The sequence below is a fragment of the Phoxinus phoxinus genome (assembly GCF_949152265.1).
Source record: "Phoxinus phoxinus genome assembly, chromosome: 2".
Lineage (NCBI taxonomy): Eukaryota > Metazoa > Chordata > Actinopteri > Cypriniformes > Leuciscidae > Phoxinus > Phoxinus phoxinus.
The window spans coordinates 47319923-47346896 of record NC_136877.1 but is presented as its reverse complement, the minus strand read 5'-3'; the positions used below and the strand labels follow the sequence as shown (position 1 = coordinate 47346896).

General features: G+C 39.1%; 1 protein-coding gene across 1 annotated transcript in view; it reads right to left on the bottom strand.

Moving 5' to 3' along the window:
• The window catches only part of dnah2 (dynein, axonemal, heavy chain 2), a 161571-nt gene that overhangs the window by 53515 nt on the left and 81082 nt on the right, over positions 1 to 26974 (bottom strand). Inside the window, 16 exon segments of the mRNA XM_079584640.1 lie at positions 189 to 325; positions 5973 to 6090; positions 9006 to 9224; positions 11144 to 11269; positions 11868 to 12020; positions 14788 to 14915; positions 16294 to 16474; positions 16562 to 16751; positions 20384 to 20487; positions 20585 to 20773; positions 21740 to 21850; positions 22037 to 22162; positions 22243 to 22344; positions 22510 to 22727; positions 23742 to 23880; positions 24337 to 24517. Coding sequence (XP_079440766.1) covers positions 189 to 325; positions 5973 to 6090; positions 9006 to 9224; positions 11144 to 11269; positions 11868 to 12020; positions 14788 to 14915; positions 16294 to 16474; positions 16562 to 16751; positions 20384 to 20487; positions 20585 to 20773; positions 21740 to 21850; positions 22037 to 22162; positions 22243 to 22344; positions 22510 to 22727; positions 23742 to 23880; positions 24337 to 24517 — 2422 coding nt within the window.

The window sequence follows — 26974 nt, the reverse complement described above, 5'->3', positions numbered from 1 at the left end:
AGATTTGCCCAATAACTGAAAAAGGGCACAAGTGAAGGAAATAAATAGTTCCATGTACGGTAGTAGCCTTATGGGTCAGTGAGGTGAAACACACAGTATCAGGTCTGGAATCAGAAGTGAAATAACACTGGGTGGGCGGCATTCGAGGTTTTAGTGTGTTTCGGCTATCGTCTGCCGTCCACCAGTACCTGTTCAGGCATGGAGATTCTCTCTCCGTTGATGAGTGTGAGGATTTTGTTGTCGTCCATTACAGAGTTCATGCTCTCGATCCACAGTGTGTCCACTGGCCCGTCAAACACAATCCACTTCTCATCAGGCTTCTCATCTGAGCTCGGCCACACAGAGAGGAAGTGTTAGTGCTTCACACACACATCCACACACACACAGAATGAATGTGAATTTCCTAATACACCCTGGATCTCTTTGTCTCTCTATTTTTCATTTTCCAGAACTCTTCTTTTCTCTGTCAGTCTCATTTCCCTACTTTGGTTTCGCAGACATCAGAGAGACTCGCAGGCAATTGTGGTGAAGCCTCTAATTGATCATTTATCTTTTCCTGTCCCGTTATCTGCCCATGTGTGTCTCATTTACTGAACTCAAAACAATAAAACACAAGCACAGAGCACGGCTCATCTGTCTTATACACACACATACAAACGCGCCCTGTCTGGAAGCAGCAGGCCTGCTGGCTGCCTGGGTAAGCGTACAACACCAGAACTGTCACACACAGCTACAGGAAGTGTCACATCTCCTCTGGGCCATCTTCCTCTCTGAACAGGGAGGAGAGGACACACACAACACATACAAGCCGTATTGAGCCACTGCAAACCGTGATTAGAAAGCTGGAGTTCAAAATGTTGGGTATTGCCATCTAACCAAAATTGAAATTTCTGTCATCATTTACTCATCATGTTGTTTCAAACCCATAAGATTAGTGTTAATCTTCAAAAATACAAATTAAGATATTTTTTAACGAAACCTGAGAGATTACTGTTCCTCCACTGGAAGTCAACTTTGAAGCATCAAAAAGTTTTTGAAGAAATTCACATCAATCGAGTGGTTTGATGATAGTAATTGTTGGTAATTGTAATTGGTAACTATACCTTTAAAAGGATAGCCCACCCAAAAAGGACAATTCTCTCATCATTTACACGCCCTCATGTAATTTCTTTCTTTCTTCTGTGGAATGTAAAAGAAGAATGTATGGGTTGATACAATGGAAGACTGTTTGGTTTCTAGGAAGAAATACATACCGGTTTGGGACAACATGAGGGTGAGCAAATCATGACAGAATTTTCATTTTTGGGTGAACTATCCCTTTAAGACTAGTTCAAGACCCCTGGATAAGACGAAAGAAACTGAAGGAGCCACTGAAACAGAGAAAACACTGTGGGCTGCGAAAAGTGAGACAATCATTGGTTGACAATCGGCAGGAGAATGGCGGTGCTCCATTGAGAGACGTCTTTTTTGGTCAAAATGGCCACAGAGTTTAAGAAGTGATGGGACACTCCTGTCTGTGAGATGGAAAGAGTTTAGGATATACAGCATGAGGCCTATAGACAAAACGGCTCTACAAATTAGGTTAAAAGCGAGGCACAAACGAAAGGCAAATTTAATTGCAGGGGAAGCAGGAGAGAAAGAAAGTTCTAAGCAAAATGAAATAAACAAACAGCCTGAGGTGTTCGAATCAGCAATTCAGATCAGAATCCATTAGATCTCTGCATTACTGCACAAGAGCTCCAAGACAAAACGACCACATTAAAAAGCAAATGCACTAGAGCTAAATATACTAATTCCTGTCTGCTCTCCAAAAGCTATTCAATATGGCTCTTGAAGGGGGAATGAGTTTAACCGTAATAATGACTAAAGCATTTGTATGGGAAGCTGTTTTGTAGTAATCAATACCAGACTCTTAGAATTACTCAAAGCACACGATCTCTCGGGTAGAAGTAAAATGGACTTTTTAATAACAAGATTACAGCACATCTGATTATACTACTTACATTTATTGAAATAAATATCACACACAAAAAAATTGCACGATTTTTGCCTGAAACTTTATAAAAGCCTTTCATTCTATCTGCTATTTGACATCAAAAACTATTTGACATCGTAACACGACTCTCTGGAATATGATCGATCGCAGCAGTCAAATATTTGTGTATAATGGCTGCTAAACTGCATTGACCATCGTGCCAACCCATTTCCAACATCGCTGCATCTCTCAAATCACTCGCTGGCCTCTTTCAGAATCAATGATTGAACTCAAACCTATATTGCATGTCCATTTATTCATTTATTAAGTAAGTAGCCATTTAATACGAATTTTAATGAACAGTCAGAAGGTCATTCATAGGAAATAGACCGACCACCTGGACAGTTACGGGGTTATTTCCCAATAATGTCCTCTCCAGATGAATGTATTATCTTATAAATATGATTTTAAGTGTTGAAATCACATTCAATTATTGTCCACAGAAAGCATGAGCTAAATGAAATTACAGTAATAAAAATATAGCGATAAAAAAATCTCTCCCACTCTCCTAGTAGCAGAGTTATTGGATAAGCCCAGTATTTTCCAACCAGTTCAATCCACATCTGTAGTTTCTGATCTCACTCAATATGACTCAGAAATGCCTAATCTACACACATGTCCTGGTTCTGATTCTGAATTACAGCAACAGAACAGCACTGACAGACCTGGACCATTTACCCTGGCAGTAAAGCTCAAATTAAAAACTAGAATATTGACCTCTAGGTTTCATACATGCATGCATGACAAACATATCCATATCCAATTATATCATACGTTCATCAATGTACAATTAGGCCTGCAACTCAGGTCCACAGGCAACATCAACCCTGAAGTGAAAGAATCGAGAGGAAGGGCTCACAGGGCCCACACTGTCATAAAAATGCAATGTCCTGTAGAGATTTCAATTAAAATGAGGCTGAAAATATTATAAGCCGTAATTGAGGCCATTGCTTTTTATGGCAGCGAGGTGTGTGGTCCACTAACAAACCAAGAACTCGCCAAATGGGAAAAACACCCAACTGAGACCTTGCCTGTTGTATTCTGTAAAAAAAAAAAGAAAAAGAAAAAAGGACATGGAACTCCAGAAATAATGCATGCAGGGTATAATTAGGCCAATAGCCATTAACTATGAGGACACAAAACAGGCAATTAAATTCTGGAACCATTTACAACTTAGTAGTTTCTGAACATATCATTATAAAATCCTGTGAATTCAAGAGTTGAGCAGAGAAAACAAAACAAACCAGGAAACGTCAAATGTAATGTTATCTAGCCAAGAAAATGGGAATCGTCTTGACTAGGTCTATACTCCGCAAAAACAATCCGGCAACAGGAAGTAGTAGGTGGAAAACAAACAAACAAACGACTATGACTCAATACAAAGTTGAATGAAAACTGCAAACTTACCACAAAACAAAACTTTTCACTTTAAAACCTTTTTTTTTTTTTAAATCTTCTCTTAAAAAGGACACTTAACATTTTTTTGTTTAATTCTGTCATCATTTACTCACTCTCAAGTCATTCCTGAATGTTATTGAAACTGTTTTGGTTACCATTGGCTTCCACTGTATGAGAAAAAAGGTATCTTTTGATAACACAGAAGAACGAAAGGCATTCAGGTTAGGTGCAAAATGAGGTTGAATAAATGATGACAGAATAATGTTTTAATTAAAAAAACAAGTCTGTAAAAACTCTTTGTTTTCTAATTGTTTTACATGAGCAATAAGGAATTCAAGGCTGTGATGTATTATATTCACAATACAGCATGGTCTGTATTGACAGATTAATATTAATATTTTTCTCCTTTTATTTAGCATTTTTCTCTTTTTAATACTCACTGACTCATTCTCTTTGGCAAATGCACCATTACTTGTCATGCCAATGAAGCCCATTGAAACATTAAAAGAGAGGGAGGGAGGAGGGGGACTGCAGAAGTCCAGAGAGAAACACAAACACACACACACACACACACACACACACACACACACACACACACACACACACACACACACACACACACACACACACACGTAACACTTTTTTTTTCATTCACACTGTTATTTCATTTAAATTCTGTAAAATTATTTCTAGCATAGCCGAATAAAACTCTGAGAAGAACATATTGAAGTTTCAACAATCTATTTTACAGAGAAGACTTCGATCTTCAGCTGCAGGCCTCTAAATTTGCCTTTTCAAGTATTTTCAAGTGCTTCAATGACGTGTGAGATTCTTAAAAAACTGTTTAAAGGGAAATAAAAAAATCATTATTTGTCTCAGCGCTTGGGTCTCTGAGAGTTAAACTCTTGCAGACCTGCTCTGTAATATCACACATATAGAGACTTATGAGAGAAAATGAGAAAACCAAGCAGCCGTTCTGAGCAGATTCTTTGTCAGCCATTCTTTGTTTTCTACTATTGTTTTCTACTATTGTCATTTCTCTTTAACAATAAGCTGCAAATGCTTTGTCAATACAAATGCAGCTATTTGTCATGCCAATAAATCAAACTAAACTGCAAGTGAAAAACTCAGAAAGAGAGAGAAAGATGGAAAGAGAGGGGATTTGAGCTGTATGTTGGTCAAGTTCAGAATAATGTGCAGATGAAGAGCCAGAGACTAGATCAGTGTGACAGCCGCTACAATTCACAAAACACTGCCATCACCGCAATAAAGAAACATGAATTTCGTATAATTCATTCAAATAAAAAAGATATTTTGAGACACAATAGCCAGATATAACCTTGCATGTGTACATAGACCAATAATTAAGAAATATAACTTCATATTGGATTGTACACAGAACAAAAGTACAAAAACTGACGAAAAACACGCCACCAATCCCTGCTGCTTTAGCTGTACAGCGATCAAAGAGAAAGGCTGGAAAAAACAAGCTTTGTGATTTCCTGTGATACTCTAGAGACTGGCACAGAGACGGAGAGAGTTTATGGGCAGAGACCAGGCTGGACGGGATGGTGAAGAAAGAAAACTAATCAGCAAACTTTTCTACAACCACTTTCACATGTTCTTTGCTTCCCTCTCTCTTTCCCTCTTGTGTTTGTTCTCGTCACATCAGGATTCATTTCCTCTGTCAGTGCTTCAGCTGACGTCGCAGAGCGCCTGCTACCAGCAACATGCGAAACTTCTTGATGAGCACCAGCTTTAAAGTCAACATGAAACCGCATTCACAACACCTCTTACTCTTACTTCACACATGTGCCACTCAAAAATACATTACAGGACATTCAATAAAATTAAATAAAAATCAGTTTTATCCATCAAGAAGTAGACATTTTATAAAACCGATGACAAATCAAAATGAGAGATCTTTTTAATCTATTGTTAAAAGCAATTATTGCTGTATTCTTTGTTAACCAGCATTAAACTAGTTAACTAGAATTAGAAACAGTGTTATGTTGTATCTCCACAGCTCCATCACTATAGGACCACACCAAAAATGTGTTGTTTTTTTTTACTTTAATTATACTGGAAATCAATCAGCATTATATCATTAAAGCGTCCATCTTTAAAATGATCCTCTTTCATGTTAAAACCAAATCGATACTATGAGTGCGAAACAGACTCACCAAGTAGCTTCCTCTCCCTTTAATGAGACACCTGAGCTTGTTTTCCTTTAGCAAGTTTTGACAGTTCTAGGGGGAAATGTATTTGACGTTGTATTGATGTGAAGAAGAGAGGAGTGCGAGAGCGACGATTAAAGAGCACTGCTGCAGAACTGTTCCTCAGACTGCTGTCTTTATATGCACACACTGTACGAGTGCGATCCAAACAAATGTCGGAATCCAAATTGTACACATTGTTTTGTTTTGTTCTCCATCTTAAACTCAAGTTAAGTTGACATTTACACCGCTTACAGAGGGTACACCACGCACTGAACTGCTTGTAAATGCTTTAAAGGAAACAAAGGCAAGACTAAATGTACCTGCACAGGCCGCCCTCATGAGCGAGGAAAGGACGCCATCCGTCCACTCATTGCTGGAGAGGTTGTATTCTCCGTACAACTCTCCCAGGCTCACTGCCTTGGGGTTCAGGGGACACTCCTAAAGGGGCATCAGCAAAGGTAAAAGGTCAGAGTTCAAAGTAGGAGGGAATTATTCAACGACAGGATAGGAAGCAAACCGAGGTGAAATCATACAGCGGTGAGAGACTGACACACAGGAGACTCGAGGGTGGGTGTGTGTGTTTTATGGAGTGGTGGTAATGAGGAAACAGGGTGAGGTGGTGTTTGCATGGAGAGATAGAGATAGGCACCAGAAATAGATATGCAAAGAGGGAGGGGTGTTGAGTCAGATATGAAAGAGGAGACAGGCATCGAGAGATGGAGAGACAGAAAGAAGGAGGGAGAGAGAAAGGGAGGATGCAAATAGAAATGGCAGCTTGAGTCACAGAGAGAGCGGGGAACAAGATGGACCCCCAAACTGTAAAGAATTACACACACTAGGCAGAGAGTAGCTAGAGATGTAAACCAACAGAGATTTAGAATCATATGCTAACACCAGGACGCCAAACCCACACAGACACCGCAGGTACACAAACCCACACAGACACCACAGGTACACAAACCCACACAGACACACAGTCACCACAGGTACACAAACCCACACAGACACCACAGGTACACAAACCCACACAGACACACAGTCACCACAGGTACACAAACACACAGTCACCACAGGTACACAAACCCACAGAGAATTAGACAGTGACAAGGACAGGGGCGAGAGCACTGGAGGGAGAATTAGCAACACTACTTTACACTTACTGAATACTGTGCTGCTGTAAACAGTGTACACTGACTTCTATTCTTTAGTTTATAGAATAATTGGAATGCAATAGTTATTACTGCATACTGCACAGCATACTTACAAAAAATGAAAAACAGTAAGGAGTATTAAGATTATATAAATATATATTTTAAGAAGATATATATATATATATATACATATATACTTGAAGAAATATACTTATATCTTTAATATATATATATATATATATATATATATATATATATATATATATATATATATATATATATATATATATATATATATATAGTTATTATAGGTGTAGCGATAACCTCATGTCACGATTCAATACATATCACGATACTGAACTCACAATCCGATATTAATGTGATACTCCAAGACGTGATAAAAGGTTAACAAAAAATGTACTGTAGATTAAAATGCTAAATTTGATATTACATTGTGTGTGTAAATGAATATGCTTGGACTTGGTGCTGGAAACCCAATGCACAGGACAATAAAGACACTAGAATAGAAATATTCATGATTCTGAAGCTGAAAATACTGAATTATTTTAGATGAATATCCTTACACTCTGTCACTGGCTAGATATATTTAAAATAATGTAGGCCACTTTTGACTGGTAACATGAGACATTTGGCATTATCAGGACACACAAATATTCCCCCATTGCATTATTATACATTATATTCAACATTATATATAGTAGTTTAATCTAGTACTGACACTAAAACTCAGAAAACTTGAATATTTTCTCACACAGTAATTTTATTTTGGGTGAACTTTCCACAATACATATTGTCACTATACATATCGTTATATTTTTGTATATATTGATATATTGTTACACCCCTAATTTATAATGTTAAATGTTTCCACAAAAATATTAGGCAGCACAACTGTTTTCATCTGTGATAAGACGCAATGTTAAACAATGTATTCACTTAGTGTCTTTTTTTTGTTTTTTAGTATTTCTATTTTTTTTTTTTTTTATGTGTTTAATCTAATTTTGTAATTGGTAATGTGCTATTCTCAACGCAACTAAATATTCCAAAACTAACAGCATGCTACATGTTGTCACTTGACCTCATTATGTTAAATGTTTAATTTAGCAAGTACAGGGTCCCTCATTTCTCATCCCAGCAGTTCCAACGCTAATTAAACCCACCTGAATAAACTAATCAGGTTCTTTAGCTTTACTTGAAAATAGCAGCCAGGTGTGTTGGAGCACGGTTGTAACTAAACTCGGTAAGAGTAGTATACTATTCATAACACGTTATAGGGTGCAGTACAAAAGGCGGGCAAATTTGGATGGCGTCTATACAGAAAAACAAGATTTTGAGAATATCAACAAAGCATAAAAACAATCTTTCAGACCTCACCTGCATCTCTCGCTCGTACACACACACACACACACACTCCAGGAACATCATTAAAGAAGGAAAACCTGAGAAACACATATTCCCCCCCACCCCCAACCCTACTCTTCTATTTTTACCCGCACCAGGATGAGACACGTGAAAGGGGTTACAAAGAATCAAGAAGATGGGGAAAAACAACAGAAGCGAAAACAAAAAAGATCAGAACAAACATGAACGCTAAACACACGGTTTTAGACATGAGGAGTCTCAGCCAATGACTGCGTGCTAAAAGCACAGCGTGGAGTGGCTGGTTGGTTTGGTGGAGTGAGCCAAACCAACTGTGAAAAGAAAGAGATCATAAGCGGCGACAATTAGCGCTAGCTGCCGTCTTGACTACGCCATCATTGTCAAAACACCCACGAGTGAGCCGCGAGTCTGTCAGGGGGGCTTTTAATGAGTGTTAAGTCCTTGTTGCCACATGTTCTCTAAACAGCGAAGAGTGTTTAAGGGAAACTCTGTTGTCTTGGTGGTAAATGCATCGCGCGGCCGCTGACGGCGGTTCATTTTCATGGTAATGAGGGATGGAAGGTTGGCGTAGCCTCTTAGGCTCTAAAACAGCTGCTGTGAAGACGTTTGTTTTAGAGGCATGATCTTTGCCCTTAAAACTAGTCATGTATGGAGACAACTCATTGCGATAAAGCTAACGGGGCCGCTTTGTTATTGAGGAACCTTGTGTTGACCTGTTGAACTTTAGACAACATAAAAAGCCAGACAGCTAGCTATTGATCCAGAGAAAGTTGAGAGATAAGGTTTAGATAGAAGCCTCACACGTATGAGGTTGAACTCCGGTACTCCGTTGCGGTGCATGGTGCTGAGGGCGTTCTGAAGGATCCTCCACGAGACCGTCTTGCCGCTGCCAGTCTTCCCCACTATCATCGTAGAGTGTCGGGAGTTTTTGGTCTCGTACAGTTGAATTACCTTGGACACGGTGAAGGGGGTCACCTGGAGACCGCTCAGACGAATCTCTGCCTCTATAGCCTCTTTCAGCTAGTGATAAAGAGAAAGAAAACGTGTGTAAGACGGAGTAACGTTGAAATTCTGATAACCAAATATGTGCTAATTGCTTCATAACGTTGCATAAACTCTTTCCATGATGGAAAAACATCCCTTCGGTGGAGGTGAATCTCACTGAAGCACTAAAGACAAATGAACTGGCAAGAGGTGGGCGGCCATCTTAATAAAAACACCCGCTGATACTGCACCCCTGAGTGAAGTCGCACCAACCAGAACTGCTCCAGAGGCACTAAAGCAGCCATGCTAAACTCTCAGGTTAATTTAATCTCGCTCTCAAACTTCTCTCTCGACTCGTTAAACAGATGGAGAGGAGGAATAAAGGGAACAGCTCTGAGGCGCTTGTGCTGGAGTAAGGTGGAGATGAGGATGCAGGATGGGTAATATAACAGCAATAAAAAACACTATGATGTGCATGAGTGGAAGCAGAGAAGGAGAAATATACTACTTTTTGTCTATGTGTGTGTGTGTGTGTGTGTGTGTGTGTGTGTGTGTGTCGCATTTGATTGTGGAAGGAGCCGGAAGCAAATATATCAAATACATATAAGTTTTAGCTTTGCATTCTCTATTTAAATAATTATTTTTATACAGTACCTACTGTATACAGTTTGTACTAAAATAGAGATCCCTGAGTTGACCAGAGAGACCAGAGATAATGTGTCTTGCTTAAAGAGATTTGACATTTGAAAGATATTCAAATGTGTTCTCTTTCCCAGTCTAAACTCTGCTGAAAAACAAAACAAAAAAAACGCTTAAAACAGCCAGAACAGATCTTTAGCAGGTCTAGTTGGACTCACCGTTTAGCCAAGCTAGTGTTTAGCTGGTTTAGTTAAGTGGCCAGCGCTGGTTTGCCAGCCTGACCAGCTGAACATTTTCAAAATCTTTATAAAACCTCTAAAACAGTAGTTCTCAAACAGGGGGCACCCAAGAAGTCATTAAATTATTTAAATTGAGTTATATTAAAGGGATAGTTCACCCCAAAATGAAAATGATGTCATTATTTACTCACCCTTAAGTTGTTTCAAACCTGTATGAGTTTTTCTCTTCTGTTGAACACAAGCAACGATATTTTGAAGAATGCTGATAACTAAACAGTTGATGGACCCCGTTGACTTCCATTGTATGTAAAAAATACTAGGGCAATCAATGGCTACAGTCAACTGTATTCTTTATCTTTTAAGTTCAACAGAAGAAATAAATTAATACAGGGTTGTAACAACAATTTTCATATTTTGGGTGAACTCTCCTTTTAACAAAATCTTAACCCCCCAGCTAAAAATAAAGATGTACATTGAGCCATGAAGGTTGAGAAACATTGCTGTAAAACCAGCCAAGAGACCAGGCTGACCAGAATGGGAGACCAGCTAAAACCAATAAAATATATTTTCCCAGCAGGGAAGTGCAGAGAAGTAAGTAATTTCTAGATGGATGTCCTGAGTTAGAGTTATTGGCGCAGACATTACACACTACAAACTTCAAGGGCACAATGTTAAAGTGGGATATCTGTAACTCTCCAGCCCACAGATTAGACTGTCTTGGCTTTAAAACAGCAACCTTTTGGGTGCTTGTCAGAATATTTATCCACTAAGCTCCCACTAACACCTTTGCATTGGCCTTTATCTGTATTAAAGAAGTGGACTGTGTGAATTGTGTACAGACAGGGCAGGAAAATATCTGCAGGCTTTAATGGATCTTTTGAAAGGCGTTTCAGTGAGAGAGAGCCTGTGTGAGAGCTGTTCACTGAAAAATAGGACGGGTGTAATCAAAAACACACAAAAAATACATGCTTTTAAGAGCTGAGAGTCAGAGCACACATTCATACACAAATAGACACAGACTTTCAGTTGCTTTATGAGTCCATTATGAGGCCAGATGAACACTACGGGACAGGCTACCTTTCCGTAGTCGATAGTGGGCGTTTCCACGGCAGGGAAAAGATCCTGGATGATCCCGTTAAACAGTGGCAGATCGATGGAGGTTAGTTTAGCAATGTTCATGTCCTTCATAGACATCAGCAGGATCTGAGGTCAAAGAGTATGAGGGAAAAAAATGATGTTAAATTAGCGCAGTGCAGGAATACATCTTCAAAGCTAAGGTAGGCCAGCTTCACTTGACCAAATGTCAACCTTAATTTATGACCGCAAACCTGGTCTCAGATACATCTGAAACCTGCCCTTCCTGCTCTTCTGTAATCAAAAGCAGTGGCCATACTGCTTCCGAATGACATTTATTTTAACAAGCATACCTTACACATATGTGAACCTTTAAATAAACATGGGGCACCTTTTCCATGGGTGATGATATTGAAGTAAAGAGAAAAAGACAGAAAGAGTGGCGAGATGAGCACTCATGTGGGGCTTATGAGTCCTTTTCGACTTCTCTTTTAAGGTTTTGTCCCCTTTGATAAATTTTTTATCACATCCAGAGAGGAGCACGTTTTTGTGACATGTCTCTCTCAGCATTAGCACTTCACACACACAAACACACTGATAGTTCAGTGCACATACACACAGAAACTGTCTGTTTCACTGAACGTGCACTGAGGCGTATTCAGGTGAAGCAGGACTCTGAGAGGAATGTTTCTGGATTTATTGGATGCTGCATATTTGTGTGCCTCACCTCTTCATCGACAATGTCAGGACAAGCTCTGCGCTTCTTTCCAGCATAGCGAAGCAGAGAGGTGAGAGCTCGCAGGCCGAAGTCATAGTGATCCTGTTTAGACAACTGCTGCACTGCCAGAGAATACAGAGTGAAGACCTTCTTAGCCAAAACCTGAGAGAGAGACAACGACAGACAAGAGACTTAGTCTAACAATGGTTTTCTCACTCAGGTTTTTTTTTTTTACAAAATACAATGATAACATGATGAGAACACCACCTATTAATATTCTTGAGTGAAACTGGAAAAATGGGGGAGAAAAAATTAGGCCAAGAGCTGATTTTGTCTTTCGGGAATTGTTTGGATTGTGAAAAGTTCACATACTGTATGAATTTTCTAAAATAAGTCAAGGAGCATTTGGTAAGAAAATAATAGTGTCTACAGTTCCAGATGACATTAACATTATATAAATCTCTTAAGAAAATGGATCATGTGACCTTGAACACCCACAGCTAACAGAAACCATAGAAGAGGTATAGACAGTAATGTATCTGACAGCAGACGGGCAGATAAAGAAAGATCATGAGAGGGAGTGAGAGGAGTGTAAATGAACAAGTTCAATAACCTTTATTGCATCATTTTTTCATCTATGAAGGAATGGAGATCAAGAAATCAAAACAAAATCAAAGTCAGTAAGATGAGCAACCTCAAGAAAACACAATGATTCAAAAGAGGTTTGCATTTCAAAAAGGTTTTGTCGAACTTGCAAAAATGTATTGTGTTTGGAGAGCTTAAGTAAAAAGTGTGTTACAAACCAATCAGTCATGTTTTGCATTGTATGCCACTGTTTTACCACAGGGTTTCCCAAACTGGGCTTCGCAAACCCCTGGGGGCTTATGAGGGAACTGCAGTGGGTTCCTGAGATGATGAAAATCTAATAATAAATTAAAGGGATTGTTCAGCCAAAAATGTAAATTCTGTCATTAATTTCTCACCCTCATGTTGTTCCAAACCCGTAAGACTTCGTTCATCTTCGAAACACAAATGAAGATCTTTTTGATGAAATCTGAGAGCTTTCTGTCCCTCCATTAACAGCTACGCAACTGACTCTTTAATGCTTCAAAAAGTTCATAAAGTGATCGTAACAAATCTATATGAAATGAGCTGTTTAGTATAATCTTTAGTATAATGTTATATAATCAACAGATTTAATTTAGGCTTTTAATTCAGACAAAGGAGCTTCAATACAAATGCTTAATGCCCAGAATGCAATTGCATGTTAGCAATAATTCACCAATGTAAATTCAACATGAATAAATTATAAGCAGTCTGAAGGTAAGATGTAATTTATGAAATGTTATTGGAAAGACAATAATTAAAAGCACAATTGTTTTAAAATGAAAAATAAAGACAGATAAACACAATGGGTGCTATTTATGTGTGTGATTGAGAGCGACAGAATGCAAAAAAGGCTGAAGCACACAAGTGAGCGTTTGTGTGTGTCCATGAATACTGTGAATATGTAACAGAAGGCAGAAGTCAGTGTGTGTGTGTGTGTGTGAGGGTTACCATGTCAGCTCCGTTTCCACACTGCCTGCTAACAGTCTTACTTATACCGGCACAAACGCTCATGCGAGCACACACACGGAAACACGCGCCAAAGTCACGCTAGGCTGAGCAGACTATGGGCTCACAGGGGACGGTCATCTCGCTGTCAGTTATGGCTCATAACACCAAGACCTGTACACTCCAGTGCGTCGGGGCAATACTCTCCCGCTCTTTCTCTCTAACACGGCCCAGCATTGATATGTCCATTTTCTTTCATTTGCAAAGGTAATAGTTCTCTCTCGACAGCACGCGATGATTCTGCCGTATTGACTATGCAGATGGGTGTCTGGAAGAGGGCCGAGTGTGCCGGGACAATCAAATCTGCCATTGACATTCTGTGCTTGGCTGGGGCTGGCGCTGGTTCCCTTCCCAGCTCTCTTAATCTCAAGTCCATTATTTGTAATTCTGAGTCCAATTCCCCATGCCTGTGCCGCTGCCAGCCCGCCGGGCTTGTGTACGGCATCAACAAATGAGGCTTCCCGTTTGGAGCGCGCAGGCAGGGGGAAGAGAGGGGACGCAGCCAGTGGAAACTTGTGGGATTTGGTCAACCACAGGGGTGTGTGTTTGTGGAGTGTGTGTTTGAAGGGGTTGGCATTACGCATCGGTCGGATGTCTCTCGTGCACATGCGTGCGTAAACTCACAATTGGCATGCCTGCTGCGTGTTGGAGGTAATCCGACGGTAGGATCAGCCCCCTGGAGTGTGTAAGTGTGTGTGTGAGCCAGTTCATCTGTGTTTGCATAACTGAGTTGATCTCCGCCATCTTCAATAGAATCTAATATCCCATAATAAGCAGCTCTCTCAATTCCATCAACAACTGTTTTCTTCATATACTCTGAACTTACAGAAATGACTCAATTATACAATATGAATTAGTGGTGTTAGAGGTACAGACATGAATGATGCTTCATTGTGCTGCTTTTTGAGGAGGGGTGTGTTGTTACTGCTCTGAATGATACTTGGTGGATAATAAAAAGGGTGAATCATCGATACTTGGAGGTGTGGAATAGGAGAATGTATTTTAGCATAAAAAAAATACACACTTCACCCTTAAGTATAAGGTTTTAAAAAGGACAAAACAGCCTCTGTTTTGCTCTCAAGGTTGTCAGTGAATGAGACATGATTTAAAAAAGATGATGCTTTAAAAAGAAAAGCCTTTAAGTGTCCAGAAAGGAGTGCAAAATCACACTCTCCCTGTTTTAAATGGTTGAATTGGTGTTAATCATGCTGTGTAGCCACTCAATGCTTAAAGAATGAAATAACTTTTAGAATAAATACATCAGACTGAAGTTGTGTGTGTGTGTGTGTGTGTGTGTGTGTGTGTGTGTGTGTACCTTGCAGTTATTGAAACCCTCTGCAAAAAGCGTGATCTCAGCTATAAGGGTGGAATCTGGCACTACCATAGAGATCGGCCGAAACATAGACTTCAAATTATCAGGCAACTCTGTGCGACCAGCGTAGCCTACAGAAGAAACATACATAGAAAGGAGGAAGGAAGAGCAATGAGAACCACAAAAGCACAGACTAAAACATATATTGCCAACTCTATAAAGATATTAAAAGGGATAGATCAGCTATCATTTGGTCAACATTTACTCACCCTTATATTGTTTCACCTGTATGACTTTATTCAGTGGAATATGACGGTGTGTTCACACTTGTAGTTCGGTTTGCTCGGATCGCATTTAGTCCTGGTCTGCTCAGCGTTCACATTTGCATTTTAACACTAAAGGCATGGGGATATGTTCACAACCTGATTGGTGGGCTTTTATTACGTATATTTCATGACTTACCAAACATCCTAAACAATGCTGTGTGCTGTGGATAAAATCACTCGTTGTATTTGCATAACCTAAATATGATGGTATTTTGACCAGCTTAGAACTCGTGAAGAGTTTATATCATGTGTAAAGGAGTCAAAACAGCGGCAGGAATCCCTCCGTCACACACACAAATGAAGATATGCTGCGAAAAGACGTGGTTCTGATGCATGTACCGAATTGTGATGGGCAACATCTTGACTATGACGAGAAAAAACTTGAGCTTGAGCCTTCTGTCCTTTTTAGGGTCGCATCTGGTGACATCATGTCCTGTTTTTGGTTCGTTTACATATCTTTGGCCCGTGTTGCGTTCATATTTCAGTCGAACAGCACCAGATTCGTTTGGAAGCGGACTGAGACTCAGCTTTTCAGCTTCTCGGTCCGCTTGTTTGGTGGTACCAGGGTTCAGATATCAGCGTTCACACTTATTCAAATGAACCGCACTAACAGAGCAATCGCACCAGGGTTCGTTTTAATCCAATCAAACATGACAAGTGTGAACACACCCTAAAAGAGGAATATAAAAGGTTTATTTTACTCATTGCAAGTAAATGAGGCCTTGGGCTGCCAATCTCTTAAAATAAATTAATAAAAACCCTAAAAGATAAAAAATGTATCTTATTATTATCTTATAAATTAATTTTATTCTGAAAATATAATATGAGATTGTCTAAGGAACAGACCAAAATACACTGTTTAATCACTGAAAATCTTGACCCTTCCCAGTTCTCCTTTGATTGAATCAAACAATCAATCAATTGATCCAGTTCAAAACCAATCTGAATTATTTGTGTAAGAATCAGAATCAAAGTCATAGCATTGAAGACTGAAGATTATTTGTACACAATGACTTAAATGTCTGTTTGTTTCAGACAAAGCTTTTTGATGCCTTTTTGTCATTAAGGTGCTTGACAGCCTCCTCATTTACTTTCACTATATGGAGAAAAAGATATTTGTTTTGTGTTCCACAGAAGAAAGTAAGTTGGCTTGATGGAGAAACATAAGGGTGAGTTTGAGCACCTGGGTTCATGGTGATGAAGATTCCACAAGACCAGACCAAGTTGATCTGTCTTCCCTCAAAGGTGAATTTGTTGAGTCCCGCAGACAGAGCAGACAGGATTGACAGGATCTGCTGAGCCACCACTGACAGGACCTCAATGTTTATCCGGTTAAACTCATCAAAACAGCCCCACGCACCAGTCTGGAGAGAGACATAAGCACATATTCAACAACACTACATTAACTGCTGTAGAGTTTAAGTGCTTGAATAATGTGGTTTACTGGATACCTGAGCCAGCCCGGAGTACATGCGGCCCATAGATTTGAAGTCCAAGCCCTCTGAGCAGTTAACCACTATCACGTACATGCCCAAAGATTTACCCAGATCTTTAACCGTCTCTGTCTTCCCAGTTCCAGCAGGGCCTTTGGGAGAGCCGCCCCGGTGCAGATGCAGCGCTGTGGTTAAAGTCATGTAACACCTACACAGACAACAAACACAATCTGTAATACATACACTGACATATGTGACCCTGGACCACAAAACCAGTCGCATGGGTCAATTTTTTTCAATTCAGATTTATACATAACCGGAAAGCTGAATAAATAAGCTTTCCATTGATGTATGATTTGTTAAGATATGACAATATTTGTTAGAAAATCTGGAATCTGAGGGTGCAAAAAATTTAAACATTGAGAAAATCTCCTTTAAAGTTGTCCAGTTATGTTCGCGATTGTGCTGCATTCACTCACAAAAATAAATGTTTTATATATTTACGGTAGGAAATTTAAATGTCTTCATGGAACATGATCTTTCCTTAATATCCTAATGATTTTGGCATAAAAGAAAAATCGATAATTTTGACCCATGCAATGTTTTGTTGGCTATTGCCACAAATATACCCGTGCGACTTATGACTGGTTTTGTGATCCAGGGTCACATATATGATATTTACACATTTATAATGTGTTCTGACAAATCATGGCTTGTTAAGGCAAAAACATGCGGTAGATATGCATGGAGTTGGTCACATTTGTCACATTCTTTCTTTATCATGTTTTATTGACCATTCTATTCTTAAAGTACACCACTAAGAGGAGGGTTTGTAACAAATAACTTCTGGGAATATGTCTTGGCAATTCTTAGGGCTAGAATAGAAGCAGCAGGGATAGACACACTGCACACACACTGATATTCACTCCAATCACATGAATCCGTAAGCGCATACACAGATGGAAAAGAGACAGACAGGCTTAAGCACATTGTCCATGTCCTTGAGTGGGCTTAAGATGTCACCCTCTCAACATAATAAACCCGGATTAGATTCTTCCTTTCATTCCACTGGAAGCACGTTCTGTGCTGATTTTGTGCAGTCTCTGAAGGCACACAACAGGAAATCCGCCATTGACTCCTGACTCCACTTCCTAGCTGGAATCTCTGCATAATTTCATGTAGACGAAATGATTCACATTTCTGTTCTATTATCACACAGAGACATCTGGAGCTCCTCTCTCTCTCTCTTCCTCTATGTGCAGGTGTGCTCTACTGATGGGGAGGTAAGATCTTGACTGATAAGGTTAATGACATGATCCCTGTCTCTCACTCATAATGACTTGGATAATGGCTGAAGTCAGATAACAGCATCAGAGTCCCCATAATGATCATTCCAAAGCAGCTGATCACATCAGTCAACTGCAGGAGTTGACTATCACACAATATATTGATATCTTTACTAATATGAGAGTTATAGTATAATATGAGAGTGTAGGTGATTATATCTCAGCCAGAGGTCTTGGTGGTGTTAATGCATCAACATGCACAGTGACACCCAGGTAAAATTCACTGTTATAAATGTACATGAACTCAAATGAACGTATCAAGAGTGAGAGTATAATAAAACTTCACTCGGATGTTACTGTGTTCTGTCTCAGGGAACTGGTTATCAGGGCCCGGTCGCGACAAAGCCCTCAAGTTAAGAAAATCCAAGTTATAAGGTTAAGGATACACTTAGTATTGAGCTTGTCCACTTAAGGTTGTCATTAAGTGTCTCTCCTTAATTGCTTAAGTGTTTCTTTAAGTTCTGTTAATCGGGGCAAAATATAAATAGAAAAGTATGAGTGGCGCTCTGTGGCACGGAAGGATTTTTAGGCTTGGTGGCATCGGTGTGCGTGCAAGTGTTCGTATTTTAGGATGCCAGACCCCCTTAAAGGATAATTCCGGTATTTAACACCTTGAGTCTATATTGTAGTTTGTTTTGGATGAACAAGAGTGGTGGACAACGTTTTTTTGACAATGGTTCCTCTCTCAAGTTTTTGACTATAAAAGAATTTGCCATGGACCCATTTAACATTGGAGTCAATGGGCATGTCCGAAAATGTCATTAAAACAGCCAATAATGTTCGTTTACAAAACTGTTAAACCCACCGAGTGGTGAGTGGTGTTCGTTGATGATTATAAACAATATATCGTCGCAATATATGATTCCAATCCGTTTATTTTGCTATAGTGGAACAATTTTTTCAACAATGGGATTTTACAAAATGACGAATAAAACACGACAGAAACTGTATTTTGCACCACTTTTTGTTTCTGGAACATCAACTAACACCACTAATCACTCGGTGAGTTGCACAGTTTTGAAAAATAATATTAAAGGTTGTTTTAATGACATTTTCGGACATGCCCATTGACTCCAATGTTAAATGGATCCATGGCCAATTCTTTTATAGTTAAAAACTCGAGAGAGGAACCATTGTCAAAAAAATGTTGTCCACCACTCTTGTTCATCCAAAACAAACTACAATATATAGACTCAAGGTGTTAAATACCGGAATTATCCTTTAAATGATCTCCATAACTCAGATATTGTTGTACAGCTGACGTTTGTTGCCCCGCTCCTGAAGAAATCCCTAACCTCAGGGATTTATTTCCCCCTCAGGGATACTCTTTAGCCAAATCAGTGGAGGGGTTTCATGCAACCGGGCACAGACCTTTTGATTTAAAGCTTCATTCATAAAATGCTTGCCAATTTTTTATTTTATTGACAAAATTATGATTTATGAATTTCATTACAAAACTAAAATAAAAACAATAATAATAAACTCAATTAAATTTCTGAAATGGATGAGTTGGACAAGAAAGTGAATTAAAGCAGGCAGTAAAGTGCCTGGCATAGAGTATATGGGAAAAGCATCTCTTCATAAAGAGGATTGAGAGAATGTTTGGTGTGTGCAATGATGTCATTTATAACAAAGAGCGGCTCATTTCTCGAAACACTAAAATATAAGAGTTTTTGATTCGTTCAATCAGTTCTTTTTTGGTCACCACATAATGACTTCACTTTTATTTCAAAATGTGAAAATAGAGAAAAAAATAAAACAAATAATGAAAACAAAGTGTCCGAACTTCTCACCATGGGGGACTTTGTAAAATAAAGTGTTTTTTTTTATTTATTCATGACATTTAAATGTTTATGACATTTTTATTTTATTTTTTCATTACTTATGACATTTAAAACATTCAGAATTCACACACCATGTACCTCTGGAATATCTATTACTACCGGTATATATTTTTGCAGTGGACACATAAGTCAACTGTCAAAATCCATTTTTGGGGGGGAACAAAAAAATGAAGATTGAGAATGATTGTAATCTTTTTATGAATTTTATTAAAAAGTTTTTATATGTTAAAATAAGGGTTTTTGTTTTAAAACCTGCACTATACCAAAGACTTCATATATAGAAAGACAGTGCACTCGTATTACTATGAATAGAAGAAATGCAACGCCCTATATGGCCAATCGCATGCCAATGGCTGCTCTAGCCTGAAAAAAATTACTTTTTTAACGCTATTTGAGCATAAGAAACCACATTTATGATACAGTTGTTGTCAGATTTCATTGGTGATTGCAAATGTGAAATTTAATCGTAAGCTTGCTGAACAGCTTTGGAGAATTTATGTTTTTTTTTTCCAATTTAAAGAGATAGGAGCTGTACTTGCATGACTAAAATAGCTGCCCAAGAGGCGTTTCAAAGATGGCCGTCGAGTGAAATGACTTCCCTGAAAGGGTTTTGACTGTACATATAGTTTCAAATTGATCATATGTGTTACCTGTCTGTGAGGGGGGTGATGACCAGACGACCAGAGTTGCCCAGGTATTCATAGCCATAGCGAAAGTGTGTGTTGGTCTGTTTGATGACGCAGTCGTCTACATCCTACACACACAGACAGAGATATTTAGACTGTTGTGTTGATGACCTTATGTCAATTCTATTCGTTTTCTCCATCCCTTCATCCTGTCTTCCCCCTAACCTTTTCCCAGTACAGACGTAGTTGGCACAGCCAGTCAAAGGCGTTGACGTCACAACAGCCTGCTTTGGCCAGTTTGCTGATGACATCACGGGCGTGGACCTCCACGGTGACCAGTGCGACGATCTTCAAGCGCAGAATCTTCGTTAAGTTTCCTCGTATGGCTTCAGAGTACTGACTGAGCATGGACACCTGGGTAACACAATGCAAACACTCATTATTAGAAGACAGGCACGCTCAGACGCAACGCAAACTAATTTTATGGATCAGGGGTTCCAGATCAAACCTAGCCGCTGTTACTCCAAACATACTCGGTAAACATCAGCTGAGACGTGTAATGTAAATGTAAATTAACATCAAAAAAATCCCCACCTTCCTTAAGCCCAAGAAGCCATGCTCTGAGACTAAATCTTAACTCTCAAAGACACAGAGACAGGCCTAAGCCATTCTCTGTGTCTCACTGGCTTTGGCTTATAAAATGTGATTGGATTAAATTCATTTGAGCTGCCGTCCTTAATTAACTTGTGTATGTAGTGTATCCTGTGCTCCAAGTACAAACACACATGAAATGAATAACTCATTTCCCATAAAGGGTTTTGAGTGAAGTCAGTAGTGTATATGGAGTTCATCCACCAGTTATTAGCAGACTGGCATTGAATCTGTGCCCGCAGGACTCCACAGAGAGCTCCGCAGATTTCTGCAGAATCAAAACACCTGTCATTCCGAAAATTTGACAAATCCCCTACTGCTTGTGTGTTTGTTAATTAAATATTAGGGATAATTTTATTTTGATTTCAGCTACTAACAAGTGAGTAGTATCCTCAGCTTTATTTAACACCGTGTAGTAATCCATTCCAGAGAATCCTACAGATTTCCTTCTAAATTGGCACAGAAAAAGTCTGCAGATTCTGTCGAGATATTCCTTTTTGGATTCAAACACTCTTCCACCCGTCGCTGGTGGGACAAAAACGTAATTGTTGGATTTGGCCTTTATTGTACATTTAATACAGGGAAAATCCACCTATTGCAACCATCTTTATTTCCCAAGAGGACAATGGCAGCATAATTCTATATAATTCATAAATTGGCCTTTCAGGTGTTTGAACCGGTGACCTGTGAATCGCTGGCTCAAATCTGTAACTGCTCAGCTCCTCTCACCTGTTTCTTTTTTAGTGATTTAAGGGCAGATTTATCTCCTCTCTCTTTGCTGGTCATGAGGGCTCTGGTGACATCTGTGGTCCACTGGATTTGACTGGCTGTGATCACCATCTGTAAAGACAAGCAAAGCACATTTTGCAGTGTAATTGCTGGATGTACACACACACACACACACACACACACACACACACACACACACACACACACACACACACACACACACACACACACACACACACACACACACACACACACACACACACACACACACACACACACACACACACACACACACACCTGTCCTGGCCAGTCTCGCACCCATTTGCCCCTCTTTCCTGGCATCTTCTTGAGAGCCGTGGAACAGTTCTTCAGACAGTCCTTCAGATTCAAGCGCATGGTTCGCTCGACATCACACAACCACGCCTACACATACAAGACGAGAAGCTCAATGGAGAATGCATTTGGCAAAAAAGGCTGTGTTGGACTGTGTGTTGGAAACACACCTCCACTGGCCCCTCCAGAAGAACAGGATGAGTGAAGTCAACAAACTCCCCGTCAGCTGAGAACATCCCACTGGCCTCCGACTTGCTGTTACTGATCCCAACCTACACACACACACATACAAACAAACAGATTATAAAACTAATATTAATGCTGAATCCCATATATTTCTGAAATGTCAAATATATACAAATAATGTGATATAAAATTGCTCAACTGCTCCTACAGTATAAGATTTGGGTCATGTCACTCAGCTCTAGTGTCTGTACCTTGTTGATGCGAAGACTTTTGATGTTGTCAAAGCACTTCTTGAGGTGCGGCTGCACAGCGTCAGGGTTGCGTGACTGACCCAGGATCTCCAGGAGGTCATCGTTAGACAGAAAGTAAAATCGAGGAAAGACCTGCCGTTTGGTCTCCAGGTACATGTCCAGCGACTTCTGAATGTCCTCTAACCTAGTGTTCATTTCTAAGAGCTTCTCTAGAAGACCTGAGACCACAGAAAAAAGGAACATACACGTGTTCTTTATTACCTGTCGTTTCTTTACATTTTCACATCTTAGTATTCAGAAGTGTAACACATTTTTCCAGTAGAAAAATGACTGCGAGAAACTGCAACGCTCAATATGTCAACTGTAGAAAAGGAAGTTCATCCTAAAGAGCGTTGTAGATGTTTAGTATTGGTTTCCATTTGCAAGAACAACCTATACAATACTAAATGTTTAAACTGATGTGATATCCTAAAAGATGCTAAATAGTTGTTCATAGTAGTCACATTTTATTGATGATCTAAAATACAATGTTAAACAGTAGGATCTGTACTCTCAATAAAATAATACTAGAACAATACTAGAATACAAGGAAACCTATTTGTGTGTGTGTGTGTGTGTGTGTGTGTGTGTGTGTGTGTGTGTGTGTGTGTGTGTGTGTGTGTGTGTGTGTGTGTGTGTGTGTGTGTGTGTGTGCGTGTGATGGCAGTATTTTTACTTTGTAGTTGTTCTGCATTTACTGTGCATGTTTTTTTTTCCATTCTAATAATAATAAAAAAATCAGGAGGGAACTGTAGGGGGTCAGTGAGAAAAAAAAAGCTAATAATTAAATCATAAAAATAAATCAACCAACAACAGAGAACTGTGACCATGCACATTTGCTGTTAAATTATTGAAATATGAACTATAATATTAATCTCAGATGGTACTTCAAGTAAATATTTAAACAAAACAAAAAAGGTTAGACTGACAAAAAAGTCTGGGAATTACAGTAATGAGAATGGTGGAAGCTGCAAAGATCCTTGAATGAATTATGTTTGCACTTCATTGTCATTCAACGAATTCTGCATTGCAAAATTCTTAATGATTAACCTGCTTTATGTTCTTTATGCAAAATAAAATGTTTTCCCAGGTGAATTGTGACCTGGACACGTTTCATCCATCTGCCCAGGAGTGTTGCCAAGCTAGCGGTCAACTGAACTGACTTTCTCCATCCAGCACCATCCCTTTATTACCCGAGTGGTGTGTTCCTCTGAGAGCATTTTTGTCCTCATCGAGTCGGCCCATGATGATCTTCCAACTGGAGTTGACGTCATCAAACTCAGCCGTCTCACGAACCAACTGCTTACGTATGTCATCTGCCAGAAAGATGTTCTAAAGAAAGACAAATGAAAGAATGTGGTAGCAGACAAGCGAAACGAAGAAAAGCACAGAAGGGAAGATAAAACAGTGTGGTGCTTGGTTGGAGCCATCACAGGTGTGTTTACTAACACTAGTACACACTGGAGATCCAGGCTGACAGCCATGGTTTACTCTCCTCATCAGCTGCAACAGAACAGATGTGTGACTCTGAACTCCACTATGAGTGTGTGAGATGATTATCATTTACAGTGAAGTGAGTTTGTGCCTCACGTGTAGAGAGAGGACCCCTCTGTGATCTAATGTGACTGGTGTTTATTGAGAAAGAGCCGGGTGTGAGGAAGGTCAGGAGTGTGTTGTGTATATAGCTGGATAATGTAACCATAGTCTTTTAAAGCATAAGAGAAGCATTTGAATGATTAACATGCTGTATAAAACTGTAGGAAGTGCTCTGTGTGTGTGTGTGCGTACCTCTAGATACATCCACTGCCTTTGTACAGTGAGGATCATTTCAATGACTTCCAGCACCAGAGACAAACAGCGTTCCCAGTGGTCAACTTCCTTTTCAAATGCTTTGGCGAAACGAGATGCTTTCATGACAGAGAGTGTCACCTGGTTATCCTCCAGAGCCTGGAACACTTCCTCTGTTCCCCTGAGTACACACACAAACACACACACACAATTTAGAGCACGTCAGAGACCAGGGGTTTTCAACCAGGGGACCGGGTCCCACTAGCAGCCTTGGAACACTTCCAAGGGGACCGCAACAGGGTTTAACATAATAAGTCCTAAAACAGCTAAACATAGACATATTTTATTTGCATTTGTTCTTTCAACAACTGCCTACTTTATCATAAGTGATAAGCACATTTCTAAGGCCTCTTATTTATCCACATAATATCAAACTTTGCTGAAAACACAATCTACTACATGCCTTCTGTCGTCTGATTGATAATTTATACCTTTTTAGCATGTAAAAAGTATTTTAGTATAATACTAAATATGTCCCCTTTCAGGTCATGGTTACGGAGCCCCTAAAGGTGCTCGCGAGAAACTATTGCGTGCACATGGGAACTTTTATTTTAGTTTTCAAGTATACTATAACCTATTTCCTTTGTGTGCCTTAGCCATCTTACTATAAAGAAAAAGAGTGCATGGAGGTACAGTGCTGGGGAATGTTACTTTTCAAAGTAATGCATTACAATATTGTGTTAATTCCTAAAAACTAGCTAATTGCATTACTTAGTTTGTAACGGAAAGTAATGCATTATGTAACTTTTTGCGTTACTTCTTCTCACCTGGGATGGGCTGGGCTGGGCTTGCTTGTTTGTTTTTCCCCCCCAAAAAAGTTATATTTTTGGCAAATGTAAATCAACCCTTTCTCACCAAAAGTGCAAATGCAAGGAAACGCAAATTCACATCTGTGAATCTACTGTAGAGGGCGCAGCTCAAACAAACCCTTCAGCTGTGCTGCTGTTCTGGATCGCAGAAGAATAGGACACAGTTACTTTTTTAAAAGTAATGCGATTTACTTTTCAGCTTAATTAGTGCATTCAAAAAAATTAAAGCACTGTAGTCATTGGTAGACTACACGTAGAATCTATCACGCTAGTCAGAAACGGAGATGGCAGGCCAGAGCATTACATTACTGTGATGGAAGTATTCTCATTATTTTGAAATCGTCGAAGAAAAGGAGAAGGGAATAATCATTAACTGTAGATTATGTGTAGGCGAAAAGCTTGTCAACTGCAAAAAACACGACTTCAAAAAAAACAAAAAAAACATCTGCATGCAAAAGCACAGCACTACAGAGTTGGAAGAGAGAGAGCCGAATGATACCTGCACCTCGCCTCAAGCTAAACAACAAAAGCTTGATTTCAGTTCACGTTCACCACCAGGTAAAACAATTAGTTCGACTGAACTCAACAAATTGGTTGCAGCTTTTATTGTTGAGGAGATGCAGCCACTGTCCATTGTGGAGGTGCCTACATTTCGTAATATCATCAGCAAAGTCTCCGTGACAGGGAAAAGGTCCCGATCGCAAAACTCGTTATGATAACAAATGTTAGATAACACTCTAACATTACATTAAGATAATACTTTTTTCCCCATTGCATTGCATAATTTTTTGTGTGTGCATAAAATGGATTTTGTTTTGAGGACACTTAATAGAAAACTCAAGAGTTTTGATCTATTGGAATCAACTTATAAATGTATTTATGCCATGTGAAATCTTTCACATTTTAAAGGTGACAAATGTTATTTTGTTTGTTCTCTAGTATCATCCTATTGCTCGAATAGGTTATTAAACACTTTAAATGTTTAAGATATGTCTTTTGTCTAATATAACTTATTTCATAATGGCAATTGTCTAGCCTATATTACACTCTTTATTATCACAATGGACAGTGAATTTACTTTAAGCAGTCCAAGTACAAAAGTAACAAACATTACTTTCAATAATCTGTAATGTTTATAGATCTATAGACGGCATGCATAAGGAAGTTCTCAGAATATAATATTATTCTATATTATTATTCAATATATAATTGTTTTTAAAAGAAAATGAAGGTGTAGTAGGTTATATAGGCTGTTGTTGATTGCATTACTGCGTTAAACAATAGTAGAACTTCTAAATAAGTAAAAAGAAAACACTTGCAAGGCCTGAAAGAGATCAAGCCATAGCCAGGTAAGAAAAAGTAACTGAAAAGTAACGCAAAAGTAACATAGCACATTACTTTCCATAAAAAGTAACTAAGTAACGCAATTAGTTACCGGTACTTTTTTGGGGAGTAACTCAATATTGTAATGCATTACTTTTAAAAGTAACTTTCCCCAACACTGCTCATGAGCATGCAACAGTTACTAGTGCACACATACAAACGTTTGTATATTTTTATGGCAACACTTTAGTTTCGTGTCCTATTCTCACTATTAACTAGTTGCATATCAGCATGCATATTACTAGGATATTGGCTGCAATGGTTTTCATACTAAGATAATAGTATTTACTAAACCTTACCCTCACAATCGAACCCTCACACAAAGCATATTTATAAAAGGCACATTCACAATACAACTGAAATAAAATAAGGTAATATAGAGAGCT